Here is a 25,688-nt window from a genome sequence, read left to right on the forward strand (position 1 = left end):
GAGATTCAGCTGTCAGCCCACCTGATCTCTGTGCCCATCCCTACTACACACACACACACAAAAATAAAACATCTGGTTTGAGTATATGGCATAATTTTACTTTCACATTAATCAGTACAGAGTAAATTTAATCTAACACAGGTATCTGACAGGTTGAACAGCGATACACCGGGGCTGCATTAGCTAGCGGATACTGCATAGACACGCACACACAGAAACACACACACCATGTGACTCTAATCAACTACAATGACAATGTCCCCAGTACTGCATCACTGCATCGAGGGAAGCATGACCCTCAGCTGAACTAATATGACAATGTCGCATAAATTCCATTATATTTTTCACATGGATCACACAGAATAACACCACATACTCGCTCACCAAACAATGCTGATCAAAATCGTTATGATCCCTGTACGTGATTGACAGTTGGCAGCTGCTTTGGTCCAGTGCTCCCCTTAAACCCCCGTCCTCTAAGCCTAAGAATGTGTGTACAACTGCATGCCTGTGACGACTTTTCACAAACTAAGTGCTTTCCCAGGTTTTATCGCTGCAAAAGAAAATATGGGTCTCCAGCTGTGGCCACTCACCACTCAAAGTTAATAGTGTGCGTGTTGTGTAAGGATTTAGTAATGAGGTAACCACTATCTACTATTTATTTCAGTCAATAACTGTGCTGGAAGATGATGTCCTCCACATGTTTTTTTTTTTTTTTTAAACGATATATTACAAAAAAAAAAAAAAGACATTTACATGAAGGTCCACAACAGTTGCACTCTTCATATGCAGAAACTCACACTGGCGGACATGACCCTCCCTCTGCTTCATTTCCTCTTTCTGATTCTAGTTCCTCCCCAGTTCGTTTAACACTGCACAACTAACCTGAAACGTTATGCCCATTCACTTGTAGTACAGAAAGGAATGTCCAAAACAAGAGCAAAAACATTAGACCATTTAAGAAAGCATAGAAACACACTGACAATATACCACTATCAAAAACAAGAAAGAGACATACAAATGCATCCATGAAGGGTAATCATTTACATGGTTTATATATATATATTTATATATAGAGATTTATTTTTTTCAATAAACATTGTCAGATATGGGGGCAGGACGAGTACTTAATACATAGGACAAGAACAGGAAAAAGGGGGTGGGACTATAAAAGCCTTTCCTCTCAAAGCCTCGTAAAGTGCACTGGCCATTTCTACGTCGGAAGGAACGTACGTATGGTGGGATAAACTGGAAATGCATGTGGAATCTCTTTTTTTATTTTTTTCCAATTTTCTATGTACACCAATGGCTCTGGGTGTGACCGATTTCACTTGAGGAGGAAGAAAGCAATGGGGTTAGTGATTCTGGCCTCTTTTAGGGAAGTGCCGTTGCGTTAGTGTATTGAAATTGTTTTCTTGTCCTGCTAATAGTCTTATAGGGAATGTTCCAAAGAAACAGCTAATGTGCAGTTTTTGCGGTTGAAACTTTGCAGATAATACGGGAGAGAGGGAAGACTTGCTCCACTTCAATCTTTTTGCTTTACTTTTCTCCCTCCCCCCTCAAACCACAACACACACACACACACACAAGCTGTCAACACAAGCACAGGAGTTGATCGTTGAACAGGCAGGACGGAGAACAGAACTATCACCATGACTCTTTCACACATGTATGAAAAAAAAAACATATGCACGCTTCCTTTCGCTCCATTGCTCACACACAGGTAAACACCAATAAAAACAAGAAAGGTCAGCGCTGATAACAACAGTAATAATAATAATCATTATCAGAAGGACAGTAATATGGCTGCCAAAGGCTGACAGCTACTTTTTCCCTTATGCATGAATGCGTTTTGTAGATTCTTTATTCTGGGGTCTCTCAGGAACGCTGGTCTGGGTGTCGGTTCTAGATCACTTTCTAGAACTGTTCTGCCAGCAGCTCACAAAGACGCTTGGAGACAGTGTCCTTACTGCTGCGCACGGTTAACCGGTACATCTGAGAGAGAGAGAAAGAGAGAAAAAAAAGAGCGTTACAAATGTAAACGGAAACACAAACAACAGAGACACATCAATTGTGCAGATAGACGCTCATTCTGCTGTCCGAATGCGTGTCTGATCCTTACTGCCTATACAGAGAGACTAAATGTAAACTTGCACAACGGACAAAGGAAACTGCACATATACAAAGACTGCGGTCACGCCAAATCAACTGGGTTTTACTACCAGACATGGAGTGAATCACAAGAGCGGGAGGGAGGGAGGATGGGAGGTGGTTTGAGTTGAAAGGGGTGGCAGGATGAATGCGTTACCTGCTCCCCAGACTTGAGTTGCATCAGCAGGCACAGAGACACACAGACAACAGTAAGATGCAATAAAACTGACTTGATGAGAAGTCTGTGCTCCGTAGCAGCAGGGAGGGACTTTTGATGCTTGTGGCATTTCTTTTTTGCTTTTGATTGTGTAATATGGATACATGTTTGCTTAAAACAAATGTCTGTTCATACCTGAGCTTGTGCGTTGGGCTCGAGTCTTAGCAGAGAACCCACTTGCTGGGCCTTGGTTTGGATCACTCCGGCACACACAAAGTTCTCTGGGTTCGGATCTACATTCTCCAAGAGAGCCATGCCCAATCCCAGTAACTATGAGACAGATGGGTGAATGGAAAAGATGATAAAGAAAGACAAGACGAGAATCAAATTAAGTGGACTCATCTGTACATAAATTCTACAGGAATGACATCACCCCTCTAAATTGAATGACTATAACTAAAGTAACGTTCTGCCATGCTAATCTTACAATTCTAGCATAGGGATGTTGCAATACACTGGCATCAGCAATTACCAATATATATTTAAAGAATGAAATATCATGTTAATATTGCACCTTAGGATTGGTTGCCACCTATTGTAAAACAGATGGAAAAGACAACGATGCAGCACGTAGCTACTTCTGTCACAAAATCATGTCAGAGATGACAGACAAAAGAGACAATTTACTTTTTACTTTTGTTTTTTGATTCTGTAAAATTAGACATGCCAGTCTGCAGGAAGAGTTCTTCTAGTAAGGATTTGTTCAGTTATAGTTCATTTATTTCTTCCTTTGCCACCCCTACACTCATATTTTGATTTATTGGTCAAAAAGAGAAAAAAAAAAAACAGATAATCTTCAACATATTCCAAAACGTGTAGCATTTATTGCAAAATATACTGGGAACTGTATCCCACAATTCAATGCATGCGACTTGATCATCCATTTTCCTATGAAGAACGAACCTAAATTAATAGCCATCATCTATTCTTGACTCACAATTCTATTGATCTTAAGTTAACACATTTTCATACAAACATAGATTTAAAGATGCAAAATGTTTTATTTTTGAGACAACTGATAACATTGAAGGACACTGAATTAAACATTTAGAATTTTGAATAAATGTGATCATGTCACGTGACAATTTTGCATATTACTGTTTGAAAATGCTTACTGTTTTACTTGCTATTAAAATTAAACAGAAACCAGTGTACAGTATAGTGTACAGTACACAGCAGGCTAGTATGGCATTACAAAGTCAGTATGAAGTTGTGTAAACCCACCTTTGCTTTGAGCACTTCGATGTCCATGGCATGGTTGGCCTTGAAGATCTTCTGTGCTTCTTGCTGAGGCCTGTGAGGAGGGATTTTAGCATGTTTCTCATTTAGAGAACAGTTTGTGAGGCATGTATACAGTAACTCGTCTCCTGTGTACACAAACACTCACTGGCTGAGTTGTTTCCAGCGCTGAAAGAAGTCGTGTGATGCCATCTCTGTGGGCTGGAAGAACTTGTTTGTGGTAACGGGCAGCTTGAGTGTGAGATTCTGGAGAGCTCCGCCATACCTGAAACAGCACAACAGCTAAGGAAATCCGTGTATGCTGTCTGTCATAAACTGTTTAAATGCATGCATCTGTTACCTGAACTTGATGTTTAGCAGTGGTGCATCACTGAAGTCAGTCAGACACTCAATGTTGATGACCTGCTGTACCTGAGCACCTCCTTCTATGAGAGGCTCCACTGGTTTAGCCTGAACATTGAGCTGTGGGACCAGTTAAGGAGAAAAATAAACAACCAACACACTCTGATAATGTACACGACAAAAATCACAATATGTGTAAGCAAGAATGAACATGAGTTTTCATGTGTGGATGTGAAGGATATGAGACTGTAGCTCTCCTGGGCAGGTGACTGTGGTCGTGAAAGTTACAAACTGCACTGACGTCTTATTGCCATAGAACAGATAAATCCGCCCTGTGAGGAAAGACAACAGACACAGGTCAAAGATGAAAAGGTGTTTAAGCATCCAAGGTTTAATACAGCTTTAAATTAAGACTATCATACATTTTTACTGTGATTAACAGAAGAAACCCACTAAAATGACATTCAGTGTAACAATAGTTTATACACCAAGGCATGAATCATTAGATGACATTAAATAAGGATCACAGTGCAGCCCCCAAAAACTAATTAATTCAAAAATCTTTACCAATCTATGACATTATCCTATAAATCACTAGGTTTTACCCATTTGCCAGCAAGATTTTAATCATTTAAAATATAATAAATATATTTTATATATTTTAATAAGCACAGGTAAGAATAACTATGCCGTTTAATTTTTACATAAATATGTCACGCTGAATGATGATGGAATATTATTTCACCCATATTTTGACATTTTATTTTCACAAAAGTTATTTCAAACATTAAAGTAAACACTTTTTGGATTTAATAGGTTATTTATATAAAGTAACTTTTGTAAATAAAATGTTATGTAGGCACTAAAATAAGACATCTCATCTTTAAACCAAAGGCATTTTGAATATCAAGTCAAATATTAACAGTGTAACATCCCTTTCAGGTTTTTATAATGCTAAAACAACAGGATAAAAATGAACAAGAACTATTAAAATGCGTACGCTGAAACTCGTAAACACAGGTTAAAATACAATAAACTTAAAGACATAGTCCAGAAGTCTGCTGACATGGACCTCTAGGTGATGCAATTGCAATTTTGCAGATGTTATGACTCACCCAGGTTCTGGCGATATTCAGATTTTATGCCGATCTGTAGCAGCTGATTCTCAAACAGAACTCCATTGTTCTTGCAAACAAACCTGAGGGCAAGAGATAAGAGTGTGTGTGAGGCAGACAAACATGCGGGGGACAGCCAGAAATGGTACTGGTTTTGTAATGGTGCATTCATGTTTTGTCAGAAAAATCAAACACATGAGCTGCCCACCGGGCAAATTCACCTGGAAAACACACATCCAATTTTTGATTTGATCTATAATGGGAGTTTGTGACCATTAGTAAAATGGGTAATTACCAACGGTGTTAGTAAATGATATTAGTTTCTGTCCATGCCAAGGGACTCAGTTATATATATAAAAAAAAAAACGTAGCATGTATTCACTCTAATAGGCAAGTAAAGCCATGCAAATCAACGCTGGAACAATGACTTTGCTTTAAGGAAACCATCCGAGGAGCACGTGAATGCAGCATAAGACACTGAGAGGAGGGTGGGTGCTGAGATGGTGTCAACAGAGACTGTAATCTGAAGCCTAAGCAAAAAAAGACCTCAATGCTCCCGACTGCTGTATACCATGGTCTCATCTCATAAAATATTAAAAATAAGTAGTGGAGCTGTGAACTAGTGATTAGCGCAAATATAGCCATGAAGCTTATATGGGACATCTAACAGTAGCATCCACAATGTGCAAGCAGACGTATGCTATTGGTTTCATTGACAGATTTTGAGTGAGTGCAGACTTACTAATGACTTTGATTTGATCTTTTTTTATTTTTTTATTTAAATGTTTAATTTGGTCCCCATAATTAATAGTCATAATAGAGATTACAAATCTGAGCTGTCAGAATAACATAATATAAAACAGCATTTTCCAGCATTAAATAAATAATTAATTTTCTCTGCATATAGTCATTCACAAGTTTGGGGTCTTATACAATTTTTTTTAATGTTTCAGAAAGAAGTCTCATTTGCTCACCGATGCTGCATTTATTTGATCAAAATACAGTCAAACATTACAATTTAAAATAACAGTTGCATTTATGTTTTAAAAAGTAGTTTAAACCTTTGACCATTTTCAGCAGTTATTATTCCAGTCTTCAGTGTCACATGATCCTTCAGAAATCATTCAAACACGCTGATTTGATACTCAAGAAACATTTCTGATTATCACTGATGAAAACATTCTTTGATGAATAGAAGATACATAAAAGAACAGCATTTTAAGTAGAAATCTTTTCTAACACTAAAAATATCTTTCAATCACTTTCGATTACTATATTAAAAGTATTTCTTAAAAAAAAAAAAAATCTTACTGATCCACCCAGACTTTGAGTATACAAAAAAAAATAATTACTGATTATCAGTTCCCACACTACATGCTTAAGATAAACAGTAGTATAAAAAAAATAAAAGCACATTTGTCTGTGGTTATTTTTAACTACATTTTGCATTCTGTCTTCCAATACAAGAGAAGAAATAATATGAGAAAGGCTGTGGGTGATGGTTGTTTGACTGAATGGAGGGAGTGAAGTGGAAGAGTGAGCTCTTACTTGTTGAGCAGTTCGTTTGACTCAGGCAGAGGAGGAGCAGGATCTTCAGAGACCACAGAGGGGGGAGCAGAGCTGAGAGACCAAAAGCGAAGGATGCAGAGAGAGGAGAGCAGCCCCAGGAGATGAAGAGAGGGGTGAGAAGTGTTAAGTGTGCAAAGGCACAGATGGTTTAAACAGATTAAAGATGTTTGAAAGTGGTGAGCCAGTAAAAAAAAAAAAGAAGAAGTGTAGAGTGAAGCCAAAGTAGGTAGCGAGAAAGAGACAAAGGCAGATGTTAGTACCGGCATTACATCCACGGTCAATAAAATGTTAGCAAATAATAATACCACCACAGCACACAAATAGAAAATACTCCACAGACACAAACAGAAAAGAACACATTAACACAACAACATCTATAAATAACCAAAAAGTGTTTATATATGACTATTGACTGTCAATAAGTTTTGCTGTAACACATTGACACCGTAGTCTACCACTGGCCCCTTACTCAGAGTCACCAGGACCCTCAGCCAATAGGGAGTCAGAGCTTTCAGTGGGGGGTTCCAGATCTCTGCCATCGTCCAATGAAAAGCAAGGACGTGAGACGCACATACGTTCACGCATACACACAAACATGTGCGCACACACACACCAGAGAAAGAGAAAAAAAGAGGCAAGAAAAGAGAAAGACAGTCACATACACAGCAAGATAAAGGACACAAGATTACACAACACAGAGGGGAAGACAATAAGAACAAGCGGTAGAAAGAGAAACGACAGAAGAGCAGCAAGACTGAAGGACGTATATACGAGCTCTGAACATGTTAAAATATTAGTGCACTTCACTTCAGTTAATTAAAGCAATAAATGCACAACGGACTGAAAACAGGATGCTAATGAACCAGATCCTTATTTACCTCAGGAAGCCATCATCATTGATGCCAGCCTCTGAGAAAACATCGACCAATAAGCTGCCTGCGCTGGGAGCGGCGGCGGTAACAGGGGGACCCGTGCGGAGCCCCAGCAGATCGGCAGACGGGGACGGAGTGGACTAAAAGGAAGAGAGCATTCATTACATTGGATTTTGGTTTGATAAAGACATGCTGAAGAGCTGAATGTCTAATTAGAAAGAATTTGAATCAGGATGTGTTCAGTGGGTGGGTGTTTTGTTAGGGATTGTTCTGTACTTGCTGACTCACTTCCCTGTACAATGCAAAAGTGTGCATGGCTCCAACGGCTGAAGTCTGCCACGTACTAAACTCAGCCTCAGCCCACAGACTGCCCACAGTACATGGACTGACCATCTGATGCATATTGCCCACAAAAATGATAAGAGATGCCTGTTCTCCAATCTGATGAGCCAGTCGGACGGGAAATAGTCATATCTACAAGGTACTGGTTTGATAAAATGAGTACTATAGAGGAAAATTTTTTATTTGGCAATGTTGCCATATTAGTGGAAAAATACTCAGTTTTAAAGCTCTGGGTTATGCTTTGTTTTTTTTGAGTAATGTCTGTGCTTATTCCGTTTAGGTGGGCAGAAATTTTGATCATGCCAGTCTATTATTGTGCTATCAGCTATCACAGGTAAACTTGAGCCTAAAAAGCATGGAAAAACAAAACTAAATGTGATCAATCACTTTTGAAGGGATAGTTCACCCAGAATTTTAAAATTCTGTCATCATTTTTTGCTAGTAGCAACTGTTTGGTTACCAACTTTCTTTAAAATATCTTCTTTTGTGTTCAGCAGAAGCAAGTAATTCATACAGGTTTGGAAAAACTCAAGGGTGAGTAAATGACAAATTTCATTTTTAGGTGAACTATCCCTTTAATATCAGTCAGACAGGCCTTTCTGGTCTTAAGTGGATGGTTCTTGACCAGCGTAAGCTGCAAAGTGGACCAGACCCAATGACTATAGCCAAAAAATATATTTTTAATGTTTTTGTAAGAAGTCTGTTATGCTCACCAAGATTAATTAATTATAAATACTATTAGTGTGAACACATTACTATTACAACTATTATGGTGAAATATTACAATTTAAAAAATATTTTTCTATTTTGATATATTTTAAAATGAATCTCATCCCTGTGATGGAAAATCCAAATACTCCAGTCTTCAGTGTCACATGAACCTTCAGAAATCATTCTAATATACTGATTTGCTGCTCACTTTTTCAGGATTCTTCAATGAATAGAAGGTTCACATTTGAAAAATAAATCTTTTGTAAAACTATAATAGTCAATTTTGATCAATTTAATCAATCCTTGCCATAAAAAAATAAATTATACTGACCCCCGTCATGCATATATAACAATTTCAAGCAGTTTTATACATGTTTGTTTCTCACAGCATTAGATGCAGCAATGGCAGAGCTGTCCCCTCCTCTCTCTCCCCCTCCATTGAGTTCTCCTCCCTCTCTCTTTCCCTCCTCTAACTCGTTCACAGACACGGCTCCTGGTCCCTTCTTCTTTTTCAGCTTGGCCAGGATGGACGACTCTCTCTCTGGGAATGGAGGCATCTCCTCAAGCACTGTGGCCTACAGTTACACACAGTGACACAGATGATTATGCAAATAAATGGTGAGACACAAAATTAACAAAGTGCGTGCAAAAGACTGTGATCTAACCAGGACATCAGTGCTGGCGATGGAGGACAGTTTGAGATACTCCACAGCTCTCTGCTGCAGCTCAACATCACTGTTCCTGATCTGGCTGTCGGAGCGCAGCACTTCCTGAATTGTGCTCTTTGTCTCCGGGAACAGATTAATGAACTTAATATAGGCGGAAAGCAGCAGGGCGCGAGTGGGGACTGAACACAGGTGAAACTTAGAGTGGAGCAGGTTAAACTGAACCAAAGGACTAGTGAGATAGAAGAACAGAGGTGGGATGAGAGGGAACAATTTGATGAATTTCAGATTACAGGAAAGATGAAAGAAAAAGAAAGTAAAAAAAGAAAATGAGGACAGCATTAGTACAGCAACAAGATTAAAAAAACATCCAAAGTGTTAAGTCAGAAAACGCTGATATAAGAACTCACCTGGAACGAGGATCACCAGCAATAAGGTTACCAAACTCTCCCAGGATGTAGCCTCCAACCTTTACCATGTTCTCATGACAAGCTGGAGCCTGCAAAGCCTGTGGAAATTGAAAAACAAACACAGGCATGAAGTGTCATAATGAATGTGGAAATCAATTTTCTGAATGTGTCTAAGAAGTGCCAATTTGAACATCTGGTGTCATTTACCTCGAAGACCGTCTTGGCTGCATATCCCTGCACATCATCACGGTTGATGACGATCTGGATGACGCGGTACCACACTTCCTCACTGACGTAATCCCCAGCAATGCGGATTAGGTTCAGAATGGTATCCACATACCAGGAGTAATCTACTGCATATTTCTCTGCCAGGATGGCCACCTTCAGTACCTACAGACACAGCAGTCATACATTAAAACAGCGACCAGTGACTGAAGAGACATGGAAGAGATGAAGAGAGATGCACACCATTTCCTCTCTGATGGAGTAGTCGGCTGTCTCCAGGTAACTCAGCATCTCGGCGACAATCTGCTTGGCATTGCTGCGGTCACACATGGCGTAGAGGAGGTCAGCAGCTCTCTGACGCACACTGACATCCCTCTCGGTCTGCCAGCAGAATAAATAGAATTCAATGGTTATAAACAGTGTCCATGAATAATAAAAGGATGAATCTGCCATTAAAAAGCCTTTTTATTGCTGCAAAAAATAGAGATCTTGTTTTGTAAGAATGCAGAATCTATCCACTTACCTTCAGGGCATTGATGACTGTCTCTATGTGCGTTTTAACGGCCTCGTGGGAAAACTCGGAGCTGGCAAGGGTGCACATGCTTTCCAGGGCCAGGTAGCGAAGGTTGGTCTCTCTATGCTGTAAGAACTGCCCCAGCTGGTTACATGCCCGTACAAGAAGGTTCGGCTCGCTGTTGAGAAACAGGCCATGAAGAGCGTTTGAAGACAACAGATAAATGCTTAATGCAGATAAAATCATTGAAACACCCTATCAGATAATTTTAAACAAAGCAATTGTTTAAGAAATACACAAGAACAAATTTTTTATTTTTTTTTTATAAAATCACTTATGAATCCAGATGTATGAAAATTGTTCCTAAAATTATCTGTGTGTTTTTAAGGGGGGTAAAAAAAAGAAATGGATGCAATTTTCACCTGTCATAGTGAATGATGAGAGAAATGGCTTCAAATAAAATGGCATTCTTGGCATTGGAGTGCTGAACCTTCTTGGATTTAGGTGGCTCTTGGGCTTTGTTGAGGATAGTTTCCAGACATTCCACCAGCCGTCCCTTCACGGCACCGTCCTCAGGTGGTGGGTAGCACTGCAGAAGTCGCAGCAGCTTGCAGGACAACCATGGAGCAGGAACGAAGTAGTAGGTGTAGTCCTGCAGGTCAGTGGAGGCTGAAGACACAATCTGAGAATGGAAAAAAAAAAACAAGAACGAATCAAATATAAGAACATGAATCTGGGGCTGCAAAGAGCTGAACATTTCATAAAACTGCTGTCAAGTGAATTTTTTGAGTGGCAAAACATTCCAAATAAACAACCTGCTACACAACTATGAAAAGCTGGCAAAATGAACCAACAACAGACTTTAGCTGCGAGTACAAAAAAAAAAAGAGCACTTTTTTAACACAAGTAATGCATTATGAAAAAATGTTAACCCAACCCATTTTAAATGTTAATCTATGAAATATTTATATTGCTATTCTTTTTACACTGAATGAACATTTTATATTTAAGTTAAATATACATCAAGGATCCATTCATTTGATCAAAACTGTAGTAAAACAGTAATATTGTGAAATATTATTACCATTTAAAATAAATGTATAATTTATACATTTATATATTAAGTTTAAAAGAACAGCATTTATTTCTAAATTGTTTTAACCTATTTATCATGCCCTTGCTGAATAAAAGCATGCATGCATGTATTCATAAAAAGCATTTGCATTCCCACCAAACTCTCAAACCCCCAAAGGACTGCAACCCATTCAGGAATCTCTGGTCTATAGGCTCATATAAACACGTATGTGCAAGCACACACACACACACACACACACACACACACACCCTGCTGAGTCGTGACACAGCAAGCGACACACAGGTCTTGAACTCATCAGGGTTCTTCTGGCTGAGACAGGTGATCAGGGAGATTGCAGCAGTGACCACACCCTGAGAAAAGAACAGATTCAGAAATCAGTAAGAGCCCTTTTAAAATGCAACAATCACAAAAACCATGTTGATATATAAATGTGTATATCTTACATACATCAACTGATATGTGTATTAACACCATGAGGTTGTGGTTTCTATGTGCCAGACTCACCATGTGCTGGTCATTGAGCAGGTGCACCACTCTAGAGGTCCATTCTCCCATGAGCACCAGGTCTGGGGAGGTCTTATACAGACGGAGCAAACAGAGAGCAGCTGACTGCTTTACACTGTCCATTGTGTCCCTGTCATTAGAATAGGAACTACATCAGCCATCTATAGCAAAAACTATAGGTTTTGCCTATAGTGACTTGCTAGAGTAAAGTAAGTTTATATATAATATATATAAAGTATAGGCTATAACTGGCACTAAAAACCCAAATCATATTCTCTGATACTAAACACAAGAAAGCATAATTTCACTTTTCTTACATGTGACAGACCACAAATACACCCTTCTTTTTTTCCTTTTTTAATCCTCTTCTTCTCCTCACACAAGGTCCTTCAGTCTAAATCCCTCAACCTGAATCCCCAACTTTTGCACTCTCACTCAATCCTTCCAGCCCAAAGTTGCTCACCCAGCCACAAGGATGCGAGGAATCTCTCCGGCGAAGGCCTCGGCCATCTCTCTGCTGCCCACGTTGGCGATGCAGTGCAGAGCCAGACACATGAAGGTGGGGTTTCGGCTGGACAGGTCATTCTTGATGGCATTGTTAATCAGCCTGATCAGTTCACTGTTACTGTTCACCAGCACAGAGATGAACAGATATCCCTGGAGCACAGAAAAAGAGGAAGGAAGAAAAGAAAGCTGATGATTATGATATCTGTTTTGCGCACACAGACTAGGGCCAAATGAGTGTATGGTAAATCTGAAATGAAGACAGCGTCACTGAAGAACGGTCATCTTCAAACAGGCTCAGAGTGGCAGCCCTGCGAGGTCTGTGGATAAGCTCTAAACCACGAGAGAGAGATTTTACCCCTCGCTGAGCTAATGTGTCTCCCTCACTGCTGCAAGGCTTGAAGCTCTCTTGAATTGCTTCTTTTCCACTCTCACTGCATTGTGATGTTGTACATGCTTTTAAAGTCTGGAGGTTTGGAGGAATGTGTCTTGCAAGATGATCAGAATCATCTGAATTCTACTATAATCAGCTAGCAAAATTCAATCATTTGCTCCATTCAGTGTATCGCAACTCCATTATTACAGTTCACTGAATTTATCAAGAATACAATCTTCACTCTGAAAGCCTTTGCTTAGATTTTTACAAAAACTCTAATTGCCCGTTTCCAGATGACTTTTGCTTTTTGTTCATTTTTCTTTCTCTGTCATATATCAGTACCTATATTATAAATTATAGTGCCTTTTGCTGTGTGTATGTATATGTGTGTATATATATATATATATACATACATACATACACAGTTGTTTGTTGGTGTTATTGTATATTTATTATATAAAAAAATAAAAACAGAACAAAAATTCAGCATCCAAGACATAGCATATCATGTATCAGAAGAGCAGTGGAATTTTCCAGCTAAAGGATGCGTTGAAACAGTTAGCTGTAGGCTGTGACTCATTGTTTAGTTTGAGAGACCAAATCTTACCACACAGCAGGCCGCTCGGTGACCTAAATCAGGTTTGGAATGCATTTTAATGTGCTTATAAGTCAAATTTAAAGAATCACAGGAAACTGTAAGACACTGTAGTGAAACTGTTTAGAGTTCTATATAAGGAAACTGGTGTTTATTTGAGTACAACCCTTCCACATTTCATTAGCACTATGCAAATCTCCTTCATTTTGCCATGTACAGCATTATCCAAGAGCAAATGCTAAGGCCATGTGGAGTGTAGTGACAACACATGTTGTTGTCTAGTTTGCATTGTAAATTTTATTTTAATGCTTTTCCTTTTCAAGGAAAATGATAAGCTGACTCAAAATGGCCCTCAGTTTGTTGTCCTTTTTGTACCGAAACATGCTCAGATTGCCCAGATTCTGCCCGGCTTCTGTCAGTGTTACCCTGTGGAGAGCTGTGTGGCTGATGGGAGTGTGGCTGCTAGACTGGGTGTTTGATCAGCAGGAGATAATTAGACCTCATGGTAGGTCTACATGGCATGGAGTGCCACTAAGCTTTGACAAGCTAAAAACACATCTGTTACTGACTCTCACTCGTTCTCATTAGATGTTCACATCTAGAAAAGACAACTTTCACAAGGGTAAAACTGCAGAGTAAACTTCAGATACATTTGCTACACTAATGTTCAAAAGTTTGGGGTCAGTAAGATTTTTAAAAATGCTTTTGAAAGATGTCTCTTTATTCTCAACTAGGCTGCATTTATTTGATCAAAAATGCAGTAATATTGTGAAATATAAAGTTTAAAAAAATGCAATTCATTCCTGTGATCAAAGCTGAATTTTCTGCAGCCATTACTCCAGTCTTCAGCGTCACATGATCCTTCAGAAATCATTCTAATTTGCTGCTCAATAAACATTTCTAATTATTATCAATGCTGAAAACAGCTTAATATTTGTGTGGAAATATTTTTGGATAAATAGATAGTTCTATAGAACAGCATTTACATAACAGAAATCTTTTATAACATTATAAATACATTTCCTGACACTTTTGATTAATTTAATGCATCCTAATTTAATGCTAAACTCTACATTTTTTTTTTTTTTAAATCCCCAAACTTTGAAGTGCAGTTTATATTGACAGTTACACCACAGAGGCTGTTGACACTGCACACTGGATCTCTGTTGGTTTCAACAGTATAGTCAATATCCTGCATATAATTTGCCCAATAATTACTTCCATGTCTCTATACAGATAGATATAAGGGAGTATTTCTCATTGAAAAAAAGAAGAGAAAACTGAAAACATTTAGCCTCTGCTGAGGTTCATTCATGATATCTTGTCATGGCGTTAAACTCAGTCATAAGGAGTGTCAGATAACATAAGGGTGTAAAAGGCATGTATATGCATTGCTTGAAACTGCACGTTGCTTATTAACCAGTCAATGCATTGTGAATGCCATATGAATGCCAGGATTAATAAATGGATTCATTCAGACACTACTGCACAGTGTATCTTACAATCCCCATAAGCTACTATTTCCTGTACAGTTGTCATATTTTGTATCTTTTCTTTATACATTTGGCCACTTCACTGGCCAAAACTGTAATAATCTGACTGTGAGCGGCGGTAAAGTGTGCAATAACGTACCACACAAATACATGCTTACACAAAGTCAACAGTGTTAAAATTAGTGGTCGACCGATATTGGGGTTTTTTGACAGCTGATGCTGATATCTTGGAAAGCAGGGTGGCCGATATAACTTTATTTAATGTTAATTAATATTTAAGAAATTTGAAATTATTTGAAAATGTATGACAAAATAAATCTGTAAAATAAACATACTTATACTTTAGATGATAAAGTATTAATAAATATTTAATACAAATATAATTAAAAAGGAAGTAAACACTAACTAACAGGGCAATCTGTATTTTGGTTTTCTAGTTTGTGTAGATTGGGAATCATATTGTTCATATAAAGCCAAGGTAACAGTCATTTTACATACAGCACACAGTGAAAATGACATATGACAGTGGGCAAATGCATAAAGCGCAGCATAACTTGAAACCACAAGTTTAAAGTTTGTCGATTTAGCATTTCCTCAATCATACAGGATACAAATGCACAATCCACAAGATCTCACAACTGGATCCAACTAAGTTTGCAAGATTTGTGAAATTAAATGTCCATTAGTCATTCAAAGATTTTTTTAAATGATATAAATGCGTATTTGCTGAATGCTGAGGGCAAACGAGTCAGTATTAATGTTTGCCTTTCTGTTACTAATAATATAAAAGCAATTGTTATAATACTTTGTTTACATTTAATTCCTTTGTTTAACAGTTTTATCTGATTATTAGGCCCCGTTTACACTAGTGCGTTTTCGTTTTAAAACGCTTAACTTTTGCTACAGTTACGCCTATCATTTACACTACTCCGGTGTTTTCGAGGTCGAAAACTGAGACTTTTGAAAACGCTGCAGACCCCGTTTTAGTTTGAAAACTCTGGGGTTGCGATTCAGTGTAAACGGACCAAAACGGAGACTTTTGAAAATGATGGTGTGGCTGCCCACATTCGCTCTGCATATCCTTGACTATCGTGTAAACAATAACATCATGCTCGTTGTACCCATAGATATGTATGGGGAGATTCCCTATTCGACCGCTCCAAGCACACAGACGTGTCCGCCATCTAAATAATAGGGAATCTACCTACACATATCTATGGTTGTACCTGCATAAATGGTCACGTGACATGCGTCTTCGGTTGTGTAGTGTAAACGGAGATCGTTTCTGAAACGCAGCGGAAACGCCAGTGTAGACAAGCATCATTTTCATTCTAAAATGAAAACGCACTAGTGTAAACAGGGCCTTAGACAGCCTTCTATACGTATTAGACAGCGTGCCATCAAAATAAAAGTCCTGCTTCAAACCCATCGGCCAAACAGAAAAACTTATCGGCCGATGCCTTTATTTGAAAATTACCAAATATCGGCCTTGGCGATATATCTGTCGACCACTAGTTAAAATTACACACAAAAAACTCATTCAAGAATTTAATATACACATCCACATAAAGAGATATTTTGAGATTGAGATATTTTGGTTCCACTCACAATCTGTTTCTCAGTGTACTTGTTGGAGCTGAGCAGGTTGACAGCCTCCATGTGGCCGAAGTCAATATCATGGCCCAAAAGGAAGATGAAGAGCAGCTTGCACACATACTTCTTCTTGCTGTATCCATCCAAAGCCTTGTCTCCTTTAAATTTTGAGCGGATGTTGGCCAACTCTTTATTTATGCGCTTGATCTCGGCCTCCTTACTCTTACCTGAGGAGAGAAATAAAAAAAAAAGGATTTCAACTGACACTGCAGAGCAATTGGTTATCACTGGGTGATCTGAACCTGAATCAGGAGACAACACAAGCTGACAAAATGCCCGGCTGCTGTTGATATCTTGCCTCAAATGGAGATAACAATTTGCATTTACCACAGTACAGCTTAGACAGTATAACTACATAGGGATGCAGCGATTAACCGGTTCCGCGATTAACCGCGCTTTAAAACGTCACGGTTAATTAATCGTAAAGGTTTCGCAAAACCGAGTGTTTATGTTGCACGCAACTGAACTGTTGCAGCTTGTGCAAAATGAAAACAAAGTCACACTAGTGGTGCACCAGCTTAAAATTACGTGCTTATCAGAGACACTGAGGCTACTACACGCATTAGATTAGTGACAGAGGGACTAAACAGCGAAGCTTTATTTCCACCAAAGAAATGCCTGTCGATAGTAGTGTGCAGGGCTCCACAGTGCGAGCATTTCACTCGTATTTGCGACTAAAAATAGATGTGTGCGAACTGGAAAATGTATTTAGGAGCACAAGTGCGAATACAAAACAAAATACAAAACAGCCTAACTTATACAGTAGCCTATAACAAACTATTAATTTATTCTGCTTATTTATGGAAAAATTGCGATGCAGCCTCATATGATTACTTTAGAACTTTAAAAAGGCAACGTTTTAATTTAAATGAGCACAGATGAGAAGAAAAGCGGAGCGAGTTAAAGTGAAGACGCGCTGAATGACGCACATTCGCCACTAGAGGGCGCTGCCGTTACCCCGGTAACCCAGTAAACAAATCAGCTGCTCTACTTTCCTAAAACTGTAAATAATGTTTCACACTCGCAGTCATTTAGATATTTATATTCACTTTAGTCTTCACAATAGCATCAAATAACTCTTACTTAAAGACTTAATGAGCTATTTATTTTCAAACATTTTTTCTAACCTAAAACATGGCCCATCCACTGATCTATAATAGAGAGCAGTGGGCCTATCTATATATCAACGACTGATTCGTTATTATTGTTCAGTAACACAAGTTCCATTAGTTAACATGAAAAAAACAATGACTGCATTTATCTTAATTTCAACTTTTAATAATACATTATAAAATCAAAAGTTGTCTTAATATAATTCAATGGAGCTAACATTAACTATAGTTGTATTTTTTATTAATCAACATTAACAAAGAATATTAACTACTGCAACAATTAGCTATTGTACATTTTTAGTTAATGTTAACCTGCTTTAACTAATGTTAACAAATGGGACCTACCTATTGTTCTTTCGTTCATTATTTTCAAAAGAGAAATACTGTCATGGATGTTTACAGAGCAGCGGTCACCTTTTTTAATTCTAATGGAAGAGATGGACTTTTGTTTGTTTATTATTATTTTGTGCTGTATTGTTGGTTACTGTGTTATTTCTGTTTCAAAAGCCAGCAATAAATAACACTTTAACATCTAAAGAGTGTTCATGTGATTTTATACATTATTAATGTTAGGAAATGAATAAATGCCTAATAATCGTCATAATCGTAAAACCGTGATTATTCATCAGACAATAATCGTACCAGCAAAATCTATAATCGTTGCATCCCTATAACTACACTGAGCTCTTTAGGAATGAAAAAACATCCATATTTCCCTGCCTTTTTCACACTGAATTACTCTTGTATAAAACTATATTTAAAAAGTTATAAATCAAAATTCTTAATGCATCTTTAACAATCTATAAATGAGTTAAGGATTTTCATAATATCTTCCAAATCAGGAATCTTAAATACAAAAACAAAAAAAACAGTCTTATGTGTATATATATATATATATATATATATATACATATATATATATATATACATATATATATATATATATATATATATATATATACATATATATATATATATATATATATATATATAAAAAAAAACTTAATACCAATTTACACATTAAGTTATGGCATGTTATTGTCACTATTATGAAAGTTGGTGCGTTGAGAATGAAATAAAAGGAGGGCCAAAGGAGCAGATGCTGATAAATGAAGAGGACAGGAAACCAGGAAAGACGACAGGAAATAACAACACATTTTTCAGGGGTATGGGGTTGAACAGGATAAAGATAAAGTACCAATGTGTTTAAAAAAAAGTTTCCACAAAGGTCTAGCAATACCAAACCACACAATACAAACATTACACCTCACTTCTTTGCATCCATGCATGATAAAATTCATGTTCTTGCAACTATATATCCAAAATCCACCAAAATTTTGTACAGCTCATGATTTATTCAATGTTTTCTCTAGGGCTGTCGCGATTAATCGATTTTAGTCGACAAGTCGATTTTTAAAAATCATCGACTTTTTGCTCACGTCGAGTAACCAGCAAAACACCTACGGACGAGAATCCATAAAACACATTATTAGACTATTTTCCAAGGCTGCATAATATATTAAACCCATTTAAAAATCATAATTAAGCATAATTGTATATTCACAAACGCTATGATTTAATTAAATAATTATATGCGATGCAGTTCACACAGTATATGCTCTTTAATTATTTCCATGCGTGTAGGTTAAGTTCGTGCGTCTCACAGCGGCTCCGTTCACAGTAGCTCCACAGAAACTGTTATCATTTACATGTGGAGCGTCTCAAACTCATCTCTGCATGCTGTTGTAAGTTTGGGTTTATTATAACCTTCATCTGGACATGCGCCATTTCATTTATAAATCTACACAAACACAGGAGAATACATCGCGATTTCAAAATAAAAGCTCAAAGACTCACTCTGAGTTTACACGGTTTGATGTCCACATATTCATTTAATTACAGCGACTATAGCATTTTTGTCCTAAAGAAATGGACAAATATGAAAGATTAAGTGGACATTTTAATTAAATGGTGCTTGGTCAATATTAAACAAGGATTAGATCACACAGTAATGTGTAAAAACAGGCCTTTGTTGTAATGCGTAATCTACATTATTTCTATTGTTTATAATACATTATGTATTTTAACAGTTTTGTTCAATAAAACCATACGATTTCTTGATTTTTATATTTTATTTGAACTAATTATTATTGCTATTATATATGTATTTTAAGTCATTTTAAAAGCTATTGTTCACTTGCATCTATTTTTATTACCACAAAAACATTTATTATAATTATAGGACCCTATGAGATCCATTTTATTTCCAATTTCATTTTTTTCCATTTAAATTTTTTATTTGTTTATTATTTGTCTGTTTTAATGATTAAATTAAATTTAATCAAAAAGCCTGTCTAATTAATTGAGTTTTAGTTTTATCTTTACCAAATTCTGTTTTCCATTATTTTCTGGATTCCATCTCAAACAAACAAACAAATTTATATATTTTTTATATACAAATATATACAAATTTATATATAAATAAATTTGTTTGTTTGAATTTATTTGAAAAATGTAAATGTGCAACAAACAAAAAAAATATATTTAATAAATTGTTTTTTTTTTTGCACATTTACATTTTTCAAATAAATTCTGGTAAATAGTCCTTTAAAAAGTGTTTTTTGATGATAATTTTATTAGTAGTAGACTAGAACACGTGGATATGATGTCATTCTCACACTATAATACTGAACTTTGATTTCAGTGATTTGGACTATGAGATTAACATTTCTTCTTGCACTCTGTTGCACTTTACTTTTGCTTTAAAAAAAAAAAGTATTTCATAGACATTTGGATTTCATTTGGTTTAATAAAATATTCTTAAGTAAAATTGTTGTTTTTTTGCGGGAAATTAATCGTTTAGATTAATCGATAAATTAGTTGATAGATTAATCGAAATAAAACTAGTCGTTAGTGGCAGCCCTAGTTCTCTCTCATCCACCGTCACTACACCACCAGCATACGGGTTAAACCATTTCTTGTGCTCGCTCCATCAATCACCCTTGGGTAAACCATCAGATTTCTTATTTGCTCCGATGTTACTCATGCACAACGGATGAACATTCACTCTGCTTTGTATAAGCACTTTTCAAGAAAGGATCTGATGACATTCTAGTGACTGCTGAGACATGAGATAATGTAGAAGCAAAATAAATCCTTTTGCTAAATGTAAAAAAAACAAAAAAACCTTGTCCTGCTTATGTTGAACAGCTTTGCATTAGAGGTCTTCACAGGTCCAAAAATACCCGAACCCCAAGAGACCCGTAAATTTGTTGCACGGAACCGACCCGGACCCGTATTTTATTTGAAAGTGGGACCCGAACCCGTGCAGACCCGAGAAATGCCTTAAATGTATTACCCGGACCCAACGCGGACCCGACCATTATTCAAAAGTTGGACCCGAACCCGGCTGTGAAGACACAGACCCGACTGCACCCATCCCGATCGGCATATATTGCACAGCAAATGCTATTAAGTCAATAAACAAAAAACAAAACCTGTTTGCCTTAAATACTGTTAGTAGCCCTCTCCCTGACTGCGATGCACACAATCCTCCTTGCCAATACATTTTTCATCCATGTTAGGCTGTTCCTCTCTCTTGCCGTCTGAAAGAGCCTTCTTAATCCACTCATTATTCCAGCTTCAAAAAAAGTCAACTTGCTGTCACAGAGACAGATGACTAAGGCAACTTCAACTGTTGCGTTTACCCTTTTGAACTACAATAATGATACTTTTTGTTGGTTGTAATGAAGACTTTTTTTTAGCAAAAACGCACAGAAGTAGAAGTTCTCTACACTTTACTGCGTGCGTGTTCAATAACAGGTGCGTCTCTTCAGTTTTGTTTCAGCTTTTTTTTTCCACATCACTCATGAAGGAATCCATGATCACCGTCCGCTTGCAGTACTAACATTAACTGCTTCTGGCAGCTGAGGTAACGCATGTTTTTTTTCTTCCACCTTATTTCCGCTCACACTTTTCTCATCCTAATTTTACAAACTGTAAGTTACACACACCACACGCATGCTGACTGACGCTGATATCTGGGGGGTGCGGTGTTCTCCGAACGACTCGGGTATTACACACAAAGTTAAAAAGACCCGGGACCCGAAGTAATAGATTGGGGCCGGACCCTGCTGACCATTTAAAATATAGACCCGAACAGGTCCCGGATCAGGTCCTGGGTCCTCCATGAAGATCTCTACTTTGCATATAAGTGCTATTTAGGTGCAATATAGTTCTATGAGCGTCCTGACTCAATACCATGGTTCTCACAAAAATAAATTTCCTATGCACAAGTAAAACTAACTTTGACCATGCACACATGCTTTTATTGGTGACGAAGTTTTAATGATTCCAGTGGGACACAAATGAATTAAACTATGCTTAGAAACGCACTTTTTGATGAATGCATCAAAATGTAAAATTTAAGTGACCACCGGTTATATATGATTTGCAATTGATGCACCAATGTTGCAATTATGGCAGCAATGAAGGACTGAATTAGCTTTTATTCGCAGAATATACTCTCATTCCACCAAAGTAACCTGACATAACTGCAGACAGCATGGGTCAACATTATTTCTACAGTTTATGTAACTGTAGATGTTAATCAACTTAAGGTTCAAGCTGTGTAATGGCTGGCTTCTCTGTGTGAAAGCTTGCAGTAACATGCAATCTGATTTCAACTATGGGTAACGTCAGTCAGCGCTAACTCTCAGACAAAGCAACAGAATAAACACAGCAACAATCTTTTCTGCATATAGATGATAAAGAAAAGATCACTAGCATGGTAAAAGCATCATAAAGGTGTCTCAGACTGTGTAGTAATAAACACACCCACAAAAATTTTCCAGGTGGCATGCAAAATGATGCACAACCTTTACCAAAAACGGACTGACCTCAGGCATCAGTGAGCCAAATCTTATGGTTTGTTATGATTAACTCACTACCATGACCTCAAAATCAAATATCTGCCAGAATGTCAGCACATACATTGCATTCACATATCCTTTATTTACCATTTGTGTTGTTCTCCAGCTCAAAGTGATGCTGCAATGTATCTGAAAAGAGCTTTTTTAAATAGTGTCAGACAGTGACAAGTTTTTAAACTTATATATTATTTGATAGTTATGTCAACTTGCCATTGAGGTGTCATCAAATATTTCATAAGTTTTCATAAATTTCTTTTTTTCTGTACAAAACTTATTTCCCCCAACAGTTTAAACACTTAATTTTATTGTCTATGTCCTAATACTACTTTTGGACATTTTGCAGAGAACAAAGCCTTGACTGAGCCAATGCAGAGCTGACATTAGATAATTGATAACCTAATGTGTGACTCATATGTTTTATCTAGGCTATATCATTTTTTGGTGGATGTCCCAACTGGAATACACGATTTTCTATTTCCAGAGTACAATTAAATGTCCATGTTATATTTTGTTTGCATTTGTGAATTAAACAAATGTAACAGGTTATGTAAAATAGCCACATAACATTGTAATATCGATATATTGATCACAGGTGCCTGAATTTAATCAAATCATACCACAGCATGTTTTGAGGTATTGGCAAGCATTACATTGCTAAGAGGGAATTCATGTCAGATTGTATCATGATAAAACAACCCTAGAGAGCACAACATCTTCCTAAAAACATGCCCTACCCACTTTAGTATAGAAGCCACGCATTTTTATGCAACTGGCCCTAAAATAAAATGTGGACAATGAGGAGATCATGTCCAGAAAAAGCCAGAAAAGCAGCACTCACACACAGGTTACCTGGAACTTCTTGTGTATGTGGTGCCAAAATATTATACATACTACAATACACAGACTCCCAGTCAATATATGTGCACAACAGTTCACTCATTTATCACTAATATCACAAAATTGATCCCCAAAAACTCTGGAATTGGAATTATGCATGTTTTAACACTCTCAGACGTTCAACAGAAAATGAGGACGAAAAAAAGTTCACGAATATCAATATTATTTGCTGCCATTCTTCAAAACTCCACAAAATTACTGGGAACTCAAACTCCTACCACAAAGAAAGCCTTTTAAGATTCAAGAGGTAAAATCAGGAGGCACAAAAGAGGCAGAGCCAGAAGACTACAGACACATCTCAACCAGATGACTCTCCTTTAACGCTTAGCTCAAGGCGGCAGCTTGATAACTGGATTATCGTGAAAAACACATCTGAACAGAGTCCTCTTGGCGAGCAGCGATATCAACCGCTATCCAGTCAGTCAAGGTGACAAGACCAGCAGACACAAGCCATGCTGGATAAACCATCTGCAGTGAAACACACGGTTTTCGGCGGCGGCCTAGCGATAAAGCATCACTCCAACACCGGAGCTAAAGCTAACGGGCCTGGGTGACCGGACCTCTCTCGCCAAGAGCCAATCAACGGACTAGCACGATTTAACCTTTAATTCTGGCTAAAAAAGCATCACGGAGCAAAGCATAAGTCCTTTGATTCAGTTTAGGGCGTATAACTAATAGGAAGAGTTCAGCACAGTTGTTCACATAAGAAAATGACTAACGTTAATGGTGTTTGAGTGTGACAGGAACAACTTACAGTTTCTGATGTCCGAGATGAACACAGCTAATCCTCGCATACCGTCTCCCTTCGACACAGCCGGCATGTTTGCTCGTTTTTTCTACAAGCCGGCTTCAACGCGAAACAGATGACTTTCAGATGTTCAGAGGTGCAGGTTTAACAGGCGGCGGTTTGGGTTCAAATGCACCGAGCTAGCGGGCTAACACTAGAGCTGCTAATTTAGTCCTGAATTAAACGGTAAGCGCTCGTAAAGCACACAAATAACGCAGAAGCGAGTGTTTATGAAGAAAAGAGGTAAATGCAGTGGGAAAGAGAGAAGCTGTGGAGTCAGCGAGACTGCTGTTTCCGTTGGCTAACGTTAATTCATTCAATCCCGTGAACTCTCGTCAATGGGAAAACGATGCAAGGCGTACGCTTACGTCGCGGCACCGACTAGTTAAAAAACAAGCCAACGTGTTGTTTTTAATTTATGATTACGCGCCTATATGTCGATGGATGGTGTTGAAATAACAATTGATACCTCTCTGACTTTGAGTCACGCACGGCAAGCTAGCCAAACAGCTAGCGAGCTGGCTAGCTCTATCAAATGTTAGAATACATCACCCAAATGACCGCGATAGGACAACGGGGAATCCTGCTTGCTGACGAGCTGATCTGACAGACCTGTTTCTCGAGAAAAAGATAGCTCTGGGCTGTATTTAATCGTCAATAATGTACGAGACTTTTCGCTCGGACGCTGTACGTTACCCGACGGAGCTCGTGACAGTCAGAACGGGCGCTGACGCTGAGCTCGCTCCAGAGCTTCCTCCCCATATGTCCCGCCCTCAGCCCGCTTCTCCTGCTCTGATTGGCTAGTTTACTGTCAGTCAGTACACTATTTGTCCGTTCATACGTCAGTTACAATTTATGTCCATTTTAATTGGCTCGAAAACAAGATCGACACTGTTGAAAGTATCAAAGTGCAAGTTGAAGTATGTGGGAATGCTGATAAGTTGCTAAAAGAGAAGTTGTAAATTACACTAATTAAATCTGACGATTGGTTTTCCTGTTTAAAGCTGATATTTGAAATAGCATTATTGTTTGTGTGAAGGGGATAAACAAATATTAATATAATCATACGATACTTCTCTATCTATCTATCGTTCTATCTATCTATCTATCTATCTATCTATCTATCTATCTATCTATCTATCTATCTATCTATCTATCTATCTATCTATCTATCTATCTATCTATCGTTGTATCATTCTATCTATCTATCTATCTATCTATCTATCTATCTATCTATCTATCTATCTATCTATCTATCTATCTATCTATCATCTATCTATCTATCTATCTATCTATCTATCTATCTATCTATCTATCTATCTATCTATCTATCTATCTATCTATCTATCTATCGTTCTATCGTTCTAT

The 25,688-nt window shown here is 37.7% G+C and overlaps 1 protein-coding gene across 2 annotated transcripts; it reads right to left on the reverse strand.

The window, feature by feature from the left end:
• Nucleotides 1-85: 85 nt before the first annotated feature.
• LOC306869094 (AP-2 complex subunit alpha-2-like) lies at nucleotides 86-25,046 on the reverse strand. Of its 2 annotated transcripts, XM_079415697.1 has the most exons (21): nucleotides 24,288-25,046; nucleotides 16,549-16,760; nucleotides 12,436-12,629; nucleotides 11,973-12,102; nucleotides 11,717-11,818; nucleotides 10,795-11,054; nucleotides 10,382-10,550; nucleotides 10,102-10,239; nucleotides 9,841-10,023; nucleotides 9,634-9,731; nucleotides 9,224-9,455; nucleotides 8,945-9,133; nucleotides 7,512-7,645; nucleotides 6,613-6,684; nucleotides 5,065-5,147; nucleotides 4,191-4,281; nucleotides 3,948-4,070; nucleotides 3,756-3,872; nucleotides 3,593-3,662; nucleotides 2,504-2,638; nucleotides 86-1,995 (listed from the first exon to the last, which is right to left on the reverse strand). In XM_079415697.1, exons 1-21 carry the CDS (start codon nucleotides 24,352-24,354, stop codon nucleotides 1,918-1,920), a joined length of 2,877 nt encoding a protein of 958 aa, XP_079271823.1. In that variant the 5' UTR covers nucleotides 24,355-25,046; the 3' UTR covers nucleotides 86-1,917. The 2 variants fall into 2 exon arrangements, with proteins under 2 accessions (XP_079271823.1, XP_079271824.1); XM_079415698.1 differs by lacking the exon at nucleotides 6,613-6,684.
• Between the last annotated feature and the right edge of the window lie 642 nt (nucleotides 25,047-25,688).

The sequence above is a fragment of the Barbus barbus genome, assembly GCF_936440315.1.
Source record: "Barbus barbus genome assembly, chromosome: 4".
Classification (NCBI taxonomy): domain Eukaryota; kingdom Metazoa; phylum Chordata; class Actinopteri; order Cypriniformes; family Cyprinidae; genus Barbus; species Barbus barbus.